The following is a 17,155-nucleotide window of genomic DNA, read 5'->3' as shown; positions in this document are numbered from 1 at the left end:
AATCAGACGGACACCAACATGGCAGCTATTCTAAGCCAGTGAAGCATATTCAAACTTCCATACATCAGTGGTTACACTCTGACTAATTTATTAATAAGTGATAGCACATTATTGAAACCCCATCTTTGGATACAAGAGTTGTACTGTTGGAACTGATGTATCAAGACTGTAAAGCTTCTATTACTGCTGCTGAAAAATCACTGACCTAAAAATTCTTTCCTCTGTAGTTCCAAGCCCATTAGCGTCTGTTCGAAGATTCAGGTGGAAAATTTCCCCAAATGAAAATCTCCTTTTTGTCAAATCCACTAATTGCAAGAGAATACACGGGTCATTAAAATCTCTCACCTGATGCTACTGGATTTTGTGGTAAAGGAGGTATTTACCAGAAGAATTCACTTGCTTCTTTGACAATGTCAAGCAGCATCTGATTCAGAGCCAAGCAAAATAAACTTGCTTTTGAATTTTATGATTAATAAACTCATTCTGCACTACAGTAGTATTTAAAGTTGAAATACTTGCTAAATAATTCTTATGATTGTGGAATTGCATTGAATTAACTTCAATGAACACCAGATATTTTAAGAGCACTTTATTCATATTTTGCCAGAAATGCATTGTTCATTAGTGTCTGTTAACAGAAGACATCTGGCAAAACAAAACAACAAAAAAAAAAAAAAAAAAAAAAACAGGATGCAAATTTCTACCAATTTTAAACATATCTTATTCATACTAGGTACTGTATACTAAAGGTAGGAAGATATTACTTGAACTATAATATTACAAGCAAATTTTACAGTTTTGTTTCATTTTTAACAGGGCATCAGTATTTCATCTCTTTGAAATACTTCAGATCATTTGTGAGCTTTCCAATTTGAGACCTACTATTCAAAACCATCAGAATCAACAGAAAGGGGAAATCACTGCCTTTTTTTTTTCTTTTAATTAAAATGTGCTATCGTTACACTTCTCTCAAGTTCTCTATTATTGTATTTTATGTGTTATCAAGACTGGAAAAAACACAGGAAAATAAATAGCTGTCAAGGATGAAGTTTCATTTTCTGAAGCCATCCAGAAATTTGTACCCTAGTGGGAAGCTGGAGATGCTCTCAATAAATTAAGCTGCATGTTTAAAGAATGTAATTCTCAGAACATGAAAAAGAGAATTTGCTTGCTTTCAGCCCTGCCCTTGCCTTTCACATAGATTTACCATAGATTCTAAAGCTCAAAACAAGCACTACTTTACAAGTACTGTTTTACAGAGGGGTAAAATAGAATCTTGGTCTTCCCAAACCCAAGTCAAGGTAATCACAGTCTTCACATATATTCTCTAAGTGTTGAATTCAGCTAAAAAAGAAAATAAAGTGGGCAAGAACTCTAAGAATGATGTTTCAATTTTTCCTGCTGTAACATTAATAATTTTTCAATGACACTGCTGTTCATGAATTTCAGTACAGTTTCTGAATCCAGGTTTTGAACAGATGTGGTATTGGCAAAATGTTCCATGTCCTCCTGCTCCCCCACGCCTCCTCCTCCTTTTTTTTTTTTTTTTTTTTTTTTTTTTTTCCAAACTAGAGGGAACTCAACTGTTTATCAGAAGAAATAGGAGGCAGCAAGGGACATCACAAAAATAGAAGAGACTGCTCTCAATTAAGGATCTCCCAAGAGAACTTTTGTTCCTACCAGGTGCTTAGAACAGCATCTCTTTGCTGTTGTTCTTAGCATTCCTTAGAAAAGGACAATATTTATTTTCTCCAGTGATATTCAACAGCATATTAATGCTGAAATATAGATATAAAAAAGGAGAAAGTTTTCGAGGGACTCTGGACAATCGTCCAGCATTGTAACATGTGAGTTTTCATAAAACACAGAAAATTACTTTTTCAAATGTAAGTAAGCTTATAAGCATCACATTCAGAAGAAGATGATTGAGGATCTGGGAGTGCTAGCATCATACAAGATTCCACACCTTTACCTTCCTTTCCTCAAATCAAATCACATACTACATAGACTTTTATATAACAGGTTTTACCATAATAGCACAGATCTATATTAGACTTTAAGCAGGGGAAGAAAGAAAACAAAACAAACAAACAAAAATATAGAGGAAAAAAAAGAGTCAAGCACTTTTAAATTACTTGGAAATAATAATTTAATTTGTTATTTTAGTAACCACACTAAAGAATAGCAATACAAAAGCACATTAAAATATTAAGTATATGTTCATGGAGGACAAAACAAGAAGAAAATTAAGATTAAAGCACATCCATAATCTAAAACAGCAGTGAAAATTTGGAGATTTTTAATATTTTGACACCTTAGATACCACCAGCTGCAAAGATCTCCCTGATTCAAAGGTAAAAATAGTGGTGGAAATTAGAAAACTATCTGAGAACAGGTTAGTGTATTAGAAATATCCTCCTGTACGCATACACAGTGCCAGCATCAACTTAGATTTTGTATTTGAGACACAAAGAACAATCCTCAGTTCATACTAAGCCTGGATTTTTGCTGTCTCTGAAGCACAATATAAATCCATATGAACACTTACACCATCAGTGAAAAGGCAATACAAATTATTTATCTTCTCAATAATCCTCATTTATTTAATCGGACAATCCTTGGAAAGTCTGTTTTAAACACAAAGAATTGTTGGCATTTTAGTCTCCAGTTAATACTTCTACTCTAGCTCTTTGTCCTTCACTTTGAGCAAAAAGTTTCCCTATGGCATGTGCACTGCGCAGCCATAGTGCAAGCAGCTTCATCCAAACATGCTACTGCTCTGAGAAGTGTGGTCTCTTACATGAATTACATTTCCAAAAGAAAGACTGAGATTTCATAGGAATATACTCCTTGGAATCTTACCTGCTTTGTCATTTGCCAAACGCAGTCAATGAATTGAAGGAAAATGGGAGATCTATCTGCATCAGCATGGTCATCATCTCCATGTCCTACTCGCTGAAAGTCAGAAGAAATTTTTTCACTTTAGTCTAGCGTATTTACAGTATCATCGCAACACTTCAAAGCTCAGTAACTCTTAAATGTGTTCCCGAAAATAAGCACAAGTATATCTTCCATAACGCTAACCTGTATTTTCCCACCAACTAAAAATGCATCCCAATATTAATTTATGTCTTTGCTGTTGGGCAGGGCTGGAAAGGCATTCAGACAACAGAGCTGTCTCCATTGGTCTGAACAACTGTTTTTTCATGTGAATGGCCCAATGAACCTTCAAATGCACGTTAATTTGAAAATTCCAAATATAGTCATATTCTGGAATAGATTATATCATTCATCATTTCATTAGCACACTCTCTCATCCATCAAGAAGGAAATGATGTGAATTGGGTATGTTATAGAAGCAGAGAAAAATGCTGACTGGAAGGAATCTTGAGAGGATATCATGAGGCAACTTCTATCATTTCTGACAGACAACTGTTTGTGGAGGTAGTATAGTCTCCATCACTGAATATCTTTAAGAATAATTAGCAGCTTAATCTACTGCTTTTCTATTGTTACCGTTGGAAAATTCTTCCTTTGCGTCTTTCTTAAATTTCTGTTTTCACTATTTAGACACAGCTTTTCATCTCAGCCACTGCCGAAATAGAAAAGGCATAGCTTGTATTCGAAGACTACTACGTTGTCCTTTAAATGCCATGGATAATATAGCCAATGGAGCTTGTGAACATTCAGATACTTCTCTGAAGAACTGCTACCTAGCTGCTTTTTCTCCATCTTTCAGTGCACAGTTGTTTGTTTCTGCTATCAGGCAAAACCAGAAGCTATTTACTAACACTGTAGTGGAATAATGATTTTTCCACATCCACCAGCCATAATGACTTCTAATTTCACTTAAACCATGTTAAAGTCAAAGCCAATGAAGTATCATAGTAATTTATGTCCTAACTGCCCACTAGCCTATGTTTTAAACAAACACTATGACTTCAAATCAGAGTAATGGCTCCAGAGATTTTACCTACTGGACACCTGAATTCTTTTCCTATTCATAGGATTGTTAAAAATGACAGAATGTGTTACAACCCCTTTTCCTCGTTAAAAAGTTGGAGGGCTTTTTGTTTGGTTGTTTTTTTAAACTATTTGGTTTAAACTGCTTCATTCTTATGTAATTCGTATTAGTTACACTCATTCCTCACACAGGTTTCCTGTCAAAAAGGAACAGCTCTCAATCCTCCTTTAGTTGTGATCTGACACACCCACACCACCAAAAGAGTATTACAAATAGCAACTAAGATGCAAAATTTGATGAGAAAATACACTATTCAAAACAAAAAAACATGAAAGTGACAAACTGCAGATTAACTCTTTCAGCTTACCATTGCAAATCGGTGTCCAAAACTTATCCATTCTTTCTCTACAAGAATTTCGAATCCTTTGATAGTTCTATAATAGCTGTCCAGCATAAGCATAGCTAGAGCAGTGAGCTGGGCAGTTCGATCCCAACCATCACTGCAATGTACCACCACAGATGTTTTACCAGATTCGATTTTATCAGCAATTCTTACTGCTCCAGCAAGAAGCATCTAAATAAACAAAAACAAAAAAGCATATTGAATACCAACCAAAATTCTACAAAAAAAGTTAAATTTTATCATCTTGAGTTACTATATTTCAAGTTTTCCGATTAAATATATAGTCATCTTGACACTAATGCCTTGTATTATAGAATTCCAAATGGTGATACACAAACTTATAGAGGTACAAAAAAAGCCAATTCCTAAATAATGTGTGATCTGTTGTCCAGGAGACAGCCTTTACCCATTCTCCATTATTATTAGCACTAAATTATATCTGAAAGTCTGTATCATTATGAAAATAGAAACAATTATAACCTATTCAGAAGGCTGAAGAGTAAGTTCAATGTTTTCAGAAGTCATTCTCACAGCAAACAATCACTCTTTCTTCCTCAGCTTTCAGTTCTACTAAGATTAGAGAAAGGGACAAACCATCCAGCTAATCAAAATCAAAACAAAACCCAAACAAAAACAGACTGCTGGCTGAGAGTCTGTGCTGATTTGTTAGTGCATGACGTATACACAGTATTCATCTCACAGGCAGCCCATTAATAACCCGGGCTGAGATGCATACTGGGGAGCATGCGGATAGAGCGCGCACAGGATTGAGACCACTTGTGTGAATTTATTATTCTTCTCCTCCCCCAGAATTCTCAGTCTTGTTCTCTCAAGATGTTATTTAGATTTTTTAAGCTTGAATAATCTCTCTCTTGTAAAGAATTGTCTCCACAACACGGCCTGCCATGGCAGTAAGAAATACATGAAAAGCAGTTGGAATTGTAGCACAGAAGAGATTCCTATCCTCGCATTCCAGCATCAGAAAATGAAATCTTGTAAAATACTTGCATTTTCCCCTTTCCCGGCACATAAAAACATCTTCTTGAAAGCAGAAAAGCCTGTGGCCACTGTAACAACTCTGCACAAGCCCAGTCTTAAAAGACTGTTCATGTTTTAGAGACAATTTTTCATCAATTATGTATTTTATGGCAAAAATGAAGCATGCCAGGATGGAAATACTCAGAAACAATACAAAAGCTTGTATGAGAGAATAGAGCTTGTAACTAGTTAATTGCCAGTTATTTCAGTTACAGACAAGGTTCTCCTATACTGAGAAGGTGCAAGTATTAAAAGGTCTTCAATAGAAGCAGAAAAATAATCTATGTAATATACAGGTATACAGTAGCTCACTTTATATTGCCCTAAATACAGACGCCTGTGGAGGAATATTGCAGAAAATACAAGGACAGAGTAGACAGGCAACAAGCAAAGAATGAAAGAAGGGAAAAATGACTTATATTGTTCAGTAAATGTCTGTGGAGTAAATGAAGCATTATATTCTACTCTGAACAGAAGTCTCTAAAAAATGTACAGCTTCTTCCACAAAATAATAATATTCTTTATAGATATTTCAAAATATACTAACCACCACAGTATTTTAATTAGAGCTACTAATGAATAACTGGCTTTTGATTCATTTAGAAAATGGTAATTGGTTTACAAATAACTAATAGTAGAAGTTTTCATCTGAAAAGACTTAGAAGATAACTTGGAGAACATGAGGAAACACCCTGTTGTGCAAAAAGCAGCAGGTGACTCAACTCATGCTGTACTGCTGTCTTCACAAGCTCAGAATGTTACTGGTGCTTCCCAGGATACTCCCATATCTAATGCTAATTTCACCTGTGAAACGGTGATATAAAGGCTCACTTCTGCTACTATTCTAAGCTGAGAAACCCCACTGAAGCTGATGACAGAGAAAGGCAAATACTGGGCCCAAAAATTCCACTTTTACAAAGAGACCATTGTATTTAAAGCCAGACTGATAAGAAATGGTTTCTAGATATTCAGATTCCCAAAGCTGTTTTAGAATATTCCAACGTTAAGAAAACAAGAAAGTTAAACTTTTACCAAAACATTGTAATAGTTGCTTAATTCTTAATTTAAGTACTTGCTCCCTCTACTGGTTCTTCTGCGTAAATTAGCAAGCACCAGTAATAGAGGAATAAAACTAATGAGCAATCCAAAACATGTTTTGGATGAATGACATTTGAGCCAATTGCTAATAAAACATATTTCTCTCCATCCATATTCATCATAAACAGAGGAGTGAATGTGATACTGAAATAATCTATTCTAAAAGCATTTCAGAGGTTAATGAAACAGACTGTAAAACTGAATATGATAGTGATTTATTTTAAGATTATGTTAAATAACAGAGCAGATTATAACCCAGTAAAGTACAAACTATAAACAGCCCATGAAAATGTAGGCGTCCAACGCATGATCATTAACATTGTTTTGAAGGAGGGAAGGATGAGAAAGGTTGTAGAATTTAAACTGAGGTCTTTGGCAGTTGTTCAAATATAATCTGAAGTTCTCAGGGCAGTTTTCCAAAAAGCAGGGATAACCCTGGACTGCTCACAAGTATTCTCTCTCAGGAGAATAAAGTGTTGTCCAACACTGAATACGATACTGTACTATCAGGAATTAACTCATTACTTAACTCAATACACGTAAGCTGAAATACGAAAAAGTTACTATGGAATGGATACATACTTTATTTAAAATACTAAGTGACCACATTAAAATTAATCTTTTTTACAAGATTATGTTGATCAAAGACATAGCTAAATCTAGACAAAATTTCAGTAGTAAAAATGTTAAAATTTTTTTTTTCACATCAAAAGTCTCTTACTCTTATATATTCCAACCAATGCGTGGAGTCCACATTCGATAACCATCGAGCCTCATCAATAGTAGGATAAACTATTTCTTTAAGTTTACGCAGCGATTCTCTCATTACATGTATATTATGTATTTCCAGAAAAACCAGCTCTGCATTTGGGTAGGCACTTTCACTTTCATATCCTCCACCTTTTGCCTGCCATTCAAAAGGTAAAAACAAAGAAAGGAACATGTACATTATATTTCGGTATAAATTCAAAGAAGTTATTTTGGTCAGATTTTAGGATTTTTGGAGAGAAAGTATTTTAGCACAAATAAACATTCTTAGCACTTGCTTTTCCAAAAAGCACTAGGTTTTTTATGGATGAAATAAATCATAATTTTAATATGCTGCATTTAATAAGACATCGCCAAAATTTCCCCTTTTCACTACTGATACATTCAGTCACAATCTGGTAGTCTTCTATGGGGATCAGTGCATCATTTTTCAAGTCTACCTTCATGTTGCCTTGAACTCCTGCCAGCCTTCCCAAAATGCTGCGAACAACTCACCTTCCTTCCCACACACTTTTTAGATACCTTTCATCATCTGTTTTCCCATGAAGTTCTCTTTATCCTTATCTCTTGTGTAATCTTCAGTCTTATAACAAAGATATATCCATTAATGCTAGTTATAAAACCAACCTACCTTATTTGTATCTGCAACACTATTCTGTCTGGCATCAAAGATGATAAGTTTATGTGATTGAGCATTGGCATCCATTATTGTCTGCAAATATTTTTCATCTTCTTTACAATGCTTATCATTTGGGCCTACCAATGGTTGACTACATCGTGTTATTGTTGCTTGGCTCTCAGGATGAATCCAGGATAATACCTGGAATTAAAGAAAAAGATTTTAGCTTACTACAACAATGTAAAGACAGCATGCCATAGTGCAATTAGATAATCACATTGCCTACATGGCATAATTTCCTGGCAAATCAACAAATGCAAAGTTCAGGATAAGCTGATGAAAGATGATATTGTCAGCACACTAGCACCGTTGAACCTAAATCTAGTAGTTTGCTTCAGTTTTAAACGCAGTAAGTCTAATTCTTCTTTCTTTGCTCCATTTTTAGGAAAGAACTGGGCCCACTGTCATTATAAAAACCTAAGAGAACTGTTAATTTGTATAAGCTACAAATACACAAGCCTTTATATCTCCTCCTGAACGTTTCACTTACTGGAACTCTTCCTTTTGCTCTAAATGCTGCCACTTTTGAGAGGTCATCATCCTTTACACTGGTTGGCACAACAAGAATAGCAGGATATGTATCACAAAGCTCGTAGGTGCTGTTAATTTTGGATATTTTCCAACTCTCATTGGGCAAGCCCTGTATGAAAGTAAAACATTATACAGTGAAATAAAAATATTACTTTTGCAACCAGAAAACTAGATTTACAATGACAAACTAAGGTTACTCTTCTATTTAATCATGCTTACTCAAAAACAAATTTCAATAAAGCATCTCTATTTTCAAAAACGGCACTTGGAAAATGTGGATTTGAGAATGCATGTTAAGATAGACATATCTGCTATAGTACTAAGTACCTGTTATCTCTGTCAATTTTAGCAGCACTTCTGAGTGTGCAGCACTCTCAAAGTCAGGCCACTTGTGTTTCATTATCTAAACATGAATTTTGGGCAAGGCTCTATTTATAGCCAGCACTAAAAATTCTGAGTTTTCTTTAAAAACTTTTTCTTGTTTAAATGGCTTTGTGTGGAAGGGACATTGGCAGGAAAAACAATACACTAGGTACTTGTGCAACTTACCTGCCTCTTATATTCTGCCATTGGATCATACACTTTCCAGCCATTAACAGCAAATTTCTCTTTATAGTTGAATGCAAAAAGTGGCTAAAAACAACAATGCAAAGCCATAGATTACTATTTAGTGGGATGTAAGCACAATAAGCTTCAAAATAGGGAACCTTATAAAATTTCAAATGAAACATTTTTAAAACTCTTTGACATTAAACCTAAAGCTCTCCTACCAAGACTGGGCAACACTGTGTTAGAACATAAATAACGGACAGTTTCTTCTTTCAAGTGCATGTTACCTAATTAACAAAACCAAGACATGAGAACAGAGGCACTGAGAGGCAGTTATTTACTTGTGATCACAGAACAGATCAATGGCAGAGCCAGGATGAGAAGGCTGATCTCCACCTCCCAACCAGTTCCTTACCCAGAAAATTTAACAAAATAACATTTCACAGCTAACTAATAAGACGACTAATTAATTGTACCTATACTTTTTTAGGCAGTGAACTTCCAGACTGAATCACGTATTGCTCAAGATAAGTTTATCTGTCTGTCTCTCTACACATGTATTTTAAATCAGCAACATTACGCAAATCTGAACTCAGTGGTTATGTACAAATTAGCTAACTTTAGGGACAACATGACCCAGCATAACATCTTATAAATGAATGCAAAAAGGAAACAGGGTCAGAGTAGCTTTCCTGCTTTGTAATGCATTTCACGAATCAACATTTTAATGTTTGTTACACAGTGCTTTTATTTCTCCGCCTACAGTTTCCAAAAAGAGAACAGACACAGACAGCCTTACATCTTAAAACTTACCAGCCCATTAGAAACAGGAAATGCACGTGTTACAAGGTTTTCAAAAATCTCCAATCTATTCTGTTCTTCCTGTCTATAGGCAAGCCGCAAGTTTCTCATATCCTGTCAAAAATAAGTCACATTATTTTGCCCTATGTTAGTAAAGTAATAAAAAAGCAGAATAATGCTTAAGGAAATCATACATACACATCAGATATTTAGTGTTATACATATTATCTAACCCACATTAGAACAGAGTTAAGAGTTTTTATCAGATGACTAGGATTGTCACCTGAATTCCTAGGTACTACAAAAAAAGCCATTCTTCCTTTGAATTCCATCTTGTGACAAAAACCAGAAGTGTTTAATACTGCATAGTATCACAAGAGGAATTGAAATACACTATCTAAATGAAGCAGGATTCAAAATAGGGACCAGAACAGACAGAAAAACAGCGCACATGCATGCAGGCTTCTAAAATAAATATTAAATCAAAATACTTGGATCTAATGAAAATGAAATCAAAATGAATGGATTTGCACCATGCCATACCTTGCAAACTATTTCTATGCCACATGAGTTGTCCCCGTGGCTCTGTACTCCAATTTTTTCAACTCTATTTATTACTCCAAGGGGTACATCAACAACAAAAGGTGGATCCTGAAATTTAAACACAGATTAATTTAGTTACATTAGGAGAAACATAATCTTCTATTATTTGTGTCCACTAGTCTCATCTATAATTCCTGTTTAATAGACTTCTGTGGAACATCATATTTCATTTATACCAGATTTGTGGCATTTCTGAAACCTACCTCAGCAAAATTTCTTCCTGGAAGAAATATGGAGATAGATAGCAAAAGTCTTACCCTTTCAACACTTTTGATATACATTCTGAAGTCCGTCACTGTCAGCGTGCCACTGACTGCTCCCATAAATGGACAGATATACATAACATCTTTAGCTGGAAAACAGATCAATCAAAGCTTAGTTTCACCATTACAGATATTTGTTCCATAAAAATCTATTAAAAACAACAAGATTTTTTTTCAGGCCCACATTACTACATGATTTTGATCTTGTATACATGACTGTATACAGAACTATATTCTTCAAATACTGTTAGAATTGAAAAGAGCTACCTTTTACTCTACACTGAAAATAATCAAATTCTTCAGCCCCATTGCTGCTCAGAAACTACTGAGCAGTTAGGACTGGGCTCAGAAAATGTGCAGTGCTCTAAGGACAAGCAAGTAACATAAGTTTGGCACCCTGCTGGCATTCTTAGCTGCTCTAGCTCTGGTCCTTTCCCTGAGGCATAAAGCACACTTCACTCACCTCCTCTGGGAGAGGACTTACAAATGGCTAATTATTGAAGAGTATTCAACTGACCCCAGAGTAACTCACTGAAATGCCTTTATCTTCAATTTCAATTTGTTCAAAAGAGTTAACATTCTTCTCTAGCCAAATACTACGCTGTTAACACGCAGCTTGCCATCGTAGAACAAAGCAAAAAAGATGCCATTAAGAACTGGATACTAAGTTTTACATAATTTCATCCTCTTTGCTATCAGAATTTTAAAGTGCTTGAATCTATGGAGAATCTTTGGCAAACCCTTTACATAAATACAAACCACATGATTAATCTGTCTATATGGAACAAACCAACCTTTGAAAATAATTAATCCGTCTATATAGAACAAGTCAATTGATTTACCTTACAGGCTCACATTTAGATTTAAAGACAAAAAAGAAAAAAAAAATCACATCAAACCTGCTAATCCAAAAATCACATTAAAAACTAAAGTAACACAACAGTAAATAATGTGCTATTAAGAATAAATAATGTTCTTTTATGAATAAATTAATGATATAATAGTATTCAATGTACTACTTAATAGTATGCTTACCAATAACTTTGATCGACTCTCCAGGAAAAAGTGGAGCCTCTTCCATTTGTGCTAGTTTGTTTCCATCCCGCAGTGCCTGGCAGAAATTCAAAAACCATGAGTAAATCTCACTTTTCATCTGTACTACATCAATACATTTTGAGGCAAAGTGCTTTTACTATGAGATTACTGGAACACAACTGTATCTTTTTCCAAAGCAAAACTCTATTAAACAGTGCCGTAATAAAAGACAAAGCTTGATATTGTAAATATTACACAGACATAAACATTAGTAACTAAGCATTTATGCAACAATTAGTTTCACATGCTAGCTACATATACAGCATACAAAAATATGAGCAATATTATCAGCCCAAATCTGCAATTAATAATGTCAGTCTTCTCCTAAATGCAGGTTGTATTTTATGTACTCAAGAATATTTTAAAGTTTATATTAAATTATTTCCTATTCTTAATGTTGAGCATTTAACATTTAAATATTTTTATCTAAGAATTACATGGCAGAAGCTTTACTTATCATTTCAACTCCATATTTTTGATAGCAAGATATCAGAAACACTGCACCTTAATGTACCTGAATCAATACCCTACTGAGAGTGCCACAGGTTATGGAAGAGGACTATTATGTGAATTTTGGTTACAGAAGGTCAGATTAAGAACAAGGTAACAATGAAATACAGAAGAACAGACAGTGATTTTAAAATAAGGGCAAGTTCTACTAGTTTTCATTTAGAAAAGTGGCTTCATTCCTGAATGATACAAGCCTGATTCTCTGGGCTCTTAGTTGCCAGCTAAGATTTACAACACACTAAACACTTTAGAACAAAAACGTTGTGGGACTTTTAAGGAGCATGTGAGAAAGTGATCTCTCTCAGATCAGTATGATGAGATCTTAAGGTTTCAATTTTTTACATCTTGAATTGAGAGCAAATGTAACGGGATATTTTACAGTAAACAATACTCTTCCTTTGTATTACAGCTCTCATTTCCAAACAAATAATCTGCACAATTTACTTGCCTTAAAAAAAAAATCATAATTAAGTAGTTTTAGAACTACTTAAATTGGTTTTTTGTTTTATATTATGTTGGAAGCTAACATAATTTTGCATTTAGCACCAAATCACAGACAAAGATGACATGTAGAGAATTAGCCAATACTTACACAGAGGAGCAAGTGTGCTCAGTTAGATTGGGGCTTAATACAGTGTTACCATCCAGACTACATGACATTACAGAAAAAACCTACCTAGCAGATACCAATTAACATATCCAACACCTTCTGTGGTTCTTTTTAATAAGATCTATAAGACTTCTATGTACTGTAAAAGTACTAGTATATAGTACCTTGCTATACAGTTAATGAATGAAAGGCGAGTAAAACTTGCCACCTGATCAGCTTCTGCTTCAGAATGATAGCCATTGTGTCCATCCTGACTCTCCTGCATTGCATGAGGCAGCAACAGGGAAAGAGAGAAGTAACAGGAAAAAACATGCAGACAACAGGTGAAAGGACAGAATCTTTCCTTTTCTGATTTTTTTTTTTTTTTTTTTTTTTTTGCCTTAAAGAGACAGTATATACTTCAACTTCAGTTTAGTTATTCAACATTTTCCACTCCTGGCACAAACCATTTTCCACAGAAAAGATTCCAAGTTATGAGAAATATCCACTTTATGTTATTTGGCAGTACACAAAATGGAAAATTAGATTCTTCTTCCCACAGGAGTCAGTGCTGGTTGGCATGTAGAAACATAAAAGTATGTACTGTCTTTTTCAGACAAGCAACCTTACAAGAAAGAAAACAAATTCAAAGTATGCCACATGCTCATAAACAGAAGAAATTGAGTACAACTTGCAATGGTAGGATTAGGGGAAAATTCATGCAGTCTTTCAAGGACAAGATAGTTCAATGTCAAATAGAAGCATTCAGACAATTTAAAAAACGCTATATTGTGTAAAACATGTTCAATTCAGTTCAATGTTCAGTTCAGCTCAGTTTTAGTGTCACCTATTTTCCCAGGAACTTCTGTGTTGTTGTTGGAAACCTACTCAATAACCTTACGGAACCTAAAATTATTTGGACAGTAAAATATTCAAATGATTCACATTTTTACATTTGATTTTTTGTACAATATTAGGGGAAAATCCTGAAAAGAATTAAAGCTCTTTAATAAACATAAGGTCCCTATGCATTCTAGGTAAAAGCAAAAGTGTCACTTGTTCCTATGAAGTAATTGTTTTAATACATTTAGCCAAGGTTTTCCTTCACACTTCCTTCAGTATTTCCTGGAGAAATGTTGTGTTTGTGACATTCTATTATTTCCAGTCCACATGCAATAAACTTCTCACATTAACGCAAGATAGCCTCAGTTTAAGTACACGATTGTTTGCTGAAGTCAATTTTTCTTTTTACAACATTTCTACAGATCCCTCAAAAGAGAAAAATTTAAAAGACTTTAGGTATCTTCAGATAACTTGGACTCTATAGGAACATAAAAATTTGTAATTAATAATAAAATGTTCAAATGATAAAGGTCTCCTAACAATTAAGTCTTAATGGAATTCTGAAAAATTCAGACCATAAAAAATGTTGCTTCTGGAATTAAAGAAAGCTAGATGTTGTGCTCTCTGAAAGAAAACTGGAAGAAGGACAAAAGAATACACCAGAAGATTTTGAATTAAATGAAAGAGAAAGAAGCACATCAGATCATTCAAAGATTAGACATCTTTACAAAGAACTAGGAAAAGCTGAAGGGAAACAATCAAATTTTGTTACTCAGCCCAAACCAATTATTTCAAGAGCTATCTACTATAAACAAACAAAAAAATCAATTTGTGGGTTCATATGGTTGGACCAAACACATCATTTTCAAATATGTAAACAACCGATTAGAAAAAGAAATCATTCAGACTTGATGTCCTGATTTGAGACTGAACAAGAGGCCTTTGTTTGAACAAAAGCTTTAGAAACATTTCACAAACAACGTCAGAATACTATCCAGAGGATTTCTCACTTCATAAATGTTACTAAGTGAGAGGGACAAGAAAACAAGGCAGACTTTTTGTGTATCTTCAATGAACAATGGGTAAGCCCTAGTCTCTAAAGTAATCATAAAAACATGTAGGTCATTGCAGTGGTGTCTAACTCTAACTTTCAATTCCATTGTAGGACTTGGGCAATTCATGTAGAACATGTACAAATGCAAGCACGAATTGGTATATTACTTAAATTGGGTAGACAAAGACATAATGTTTTTACCACTAATACTTTTTAGCAGATATAACACATTTAAGCTGCTAATAGAGCGCTCTGTAGTCCAAAGCATGTAAGCTGCAGTTGTGAGCATCCATTTTGTCAACATTAATGTAATAAAAATGAAGTTAGTACTGCACGTTCATAACATAATTTAAATATATTGCTATCTCACACACTGACTTTTACTGCTCATGAAAACATTGTAACGTATATAAAGCATTTCTACGGCAAAGAAGCTGCTGCACTGCATAGCAAAATGATCTGACTGGTTCATAAAAACCATTAATGAAGTAAAGAAGAACGCTTGACACACCAAGCTTTCACACAGCACAAAAGACAAACAGGTAGGAGGCCATTTACTGCTAGCCAAAGGTAATCTTACCCGTATATCAGGCCTCCTGTATACCTGTTAGTTAAAATATATAATGTTATCCAACAAAATGCATGGATTTGATTTGTTAAAGATACTACATCTTATTTCATCAATTTTCAGAAGAGTTCTACTTCCAAGCATATTAATTAGTGTCAGATTTCAAAAAACACACAAAAACAAAAAAAAAAGAAAACCAAACACCCCCAAAAAACATAGATACAGTAGCTCCCATCTACAGAACTGCTTTGCTCTGAAAGCAATTTGTCCACTTCATTTTAGTAATGAAACAGAAGTCAAACTCTTTTGAAAAAATTATTTCCAATCATTCTTTTATCCAGTTACAATACGCTACTGTGAAAAAAGAAGAGTCTGGTAATCCTTCCAAGCAAAATACAATAAGCCTGCAATTAATAGCTGCGAAACATAATCATTGTATCTTTTAGATTAAAGTGCCAAAACAAGGATAGCTACAACTCTTAACTCTTTTTCTGAAGGTGTCTATGTTCAGCTACCATAAACTAAGAAACTTCCATTAATATGAAGTCTTCCTTCAAGAATTTTCCCCAGGCTGTCTATTGGAGAAGATACATCAGAGTTCACAGTTAAATCATGTTATGATAAGATTAGCAAGAAAGAGCTAGTTCTGGGTTCTTTAGTATTGACTATTCCATTTGCAGCCTCTTTGTTTCCTTTTGATTTTTTCCTCCCCAGATACATTCTGGTGAATTAAGTTTCTGGAACGAGGAGTAACATAGAAGTCACCAAGAGATACAAGACTCCACATTTTACCTGTTTTTGTAAATACAGTGACTGAAACAACAAAAAAGTTACTGGTAAATCCAGCAGAAAGCTACAAAACAGCCTGATCAACCACAGGTGCAAACACATCCTGCTCTACCTGAAGCTTCTGAGTTGATATAAAATATTCTTTAAATGCAACAATTCGACATAATCAAAGGTAATCAAGGCACAGAATACTGATCAAGCGTACATCAAGAGGGAAAGATGTCTCAAATCAAACTGTATAAACGGGCATTTTGGAATATTTTTTTGTGTACGAATCCCACATTAATAATAAGGTTAATAATAATATGTGTATAAGAACATATACACATATTAAACAAGAAGCAGAATTTTCAAGAAAATTAGCTTGAACCACCAGCATTAATTTCTTGAAATTCTTGACAATGCCAATATCTGATCACAAATATTTTAAGTGGGATGATGAAAACAAATCTCTCTCATTGTTGTAAGACACCACATGAAATGAAAATTACAAACGCAGACATCAAATGTCTGCCAAAAAGTGTAAGACAAAACCAGATACATTATGCAAATCACAGCAGAAATCAAGTGTATTCTCACTGTGAGAAAGTCATACACAAATCAATATTATCTGGCACGATTAGCAGTACCCAAAGAAGAAAGTAAAACTACTGAATAATTAAAATTTTTGAAAGTCTAGTATCTACACAAGAAAGTTTATTTACCACCTCCTTGTAATTTTCTTAGTTTTAGTTGGTGTTTGAGAGTTTCTTCACTTACAAATAAACCAATTTAATTCCCCTCTTTCCTAAGTATTAGGGCTTAGTGGTTTTTCTTAACACTGAATGAATTAACACTGAAGAGATTTTCTGGAAATATACCAGCATGTTAGTGGTACTGACCAAGCAACTGATTGCACAACTAAACTTCCGCAGAAGCTAAGTGCAAAGGAAACCCTTTCCTAAAACATAACACATCGCAAGATACTCATTCTGAATGTAAATATTCTAAGATAAAACATTCCATGGTAT

At 34.3% G+C, this 17,155-nt stretch overlaps 1 protein-coding gene across 4 annotated transcripts in view; it reads right to left on the bottom strand.

Moving 5' to 3' along the window:
- MTMR1 (myotubularin related protein 1) overlaps positions 1 to 17,155 on the bottom strand; it is a 39,172-nt gene that overhangs the window by 17,909 nt on the left and 4,108 nt on the right. For 2 of the 4 annotated variants that reach the window (XM_062585011.1, XM_062585014.1), the window contains exons 3-14: positions 15,369 to 15,392; positions 13,121 to 13,171; positions 11,733 to 11,808; positions 10,692 to 10,786; positions 10,375 to 10,482; positions 9,844 to 9,945; positions 9,031 to 9,114; positions 8,441 to 8,590; positions 7,903 to 8,091; positions 7,225 to 7,410; positions 4,332 to 4,538; positions 2,863 to 2,955 (exon numbers count right to left, since the gene is read on the bottom strand). In XM_062585011.1, coding sequence (XP_062440995.1) covers positions 2,863 to 2,955; positions 4,332 to 4,538; positions 7,225 to 7,410; positions 7,903 to 8,091; positions 8,441 to 8,590; positions 9,031 to 9,114; positions 9,844 to 9,945; positions 10,375 to 10,482; positions 10,692 to 10,786; positions 11,733 to 11,808; positions 13,121 to 13,171; positions 15,369 to 15,392 — 1,365 coding nt within the window. The remainder of the gene's footprint in view (positions 1 to 2,862; positions 2,956 to 4,331; positions 4,539 to 7,224; positions 7,411 to 7,902; positions 8,092 to 8,440; positions 8,591 to 9,030; positions 9,115 to 9,843; positions 9,946 to 10,374; positions 10,483 to 10,691; positions 10,787 to 11,732; positions 11,809 to 13,120; positions 13,172 to 15,368; positions 15,393 to 17,155) is intronic. The other 2 variants (XM_062585012.1, XM_062585013.1) reach the window with 2 other exon arrangements.

Source organism: Rhea pennata, chromosome 11 (genome assembly GCF_028389875.1).
Source record: "Rhea pennata isolate bPtePen1 chromosome 11, bPtePen1.pri, whole genome shotgun sequence".
NCBI lineage: Eukaryota > Metazoa > Chordata > Aves > Rheiformes > Rheidae > Rhea > Rhea pennata.
This window is presented reverse-complemented; position numbering and strand designations above follow the sequence as displayed.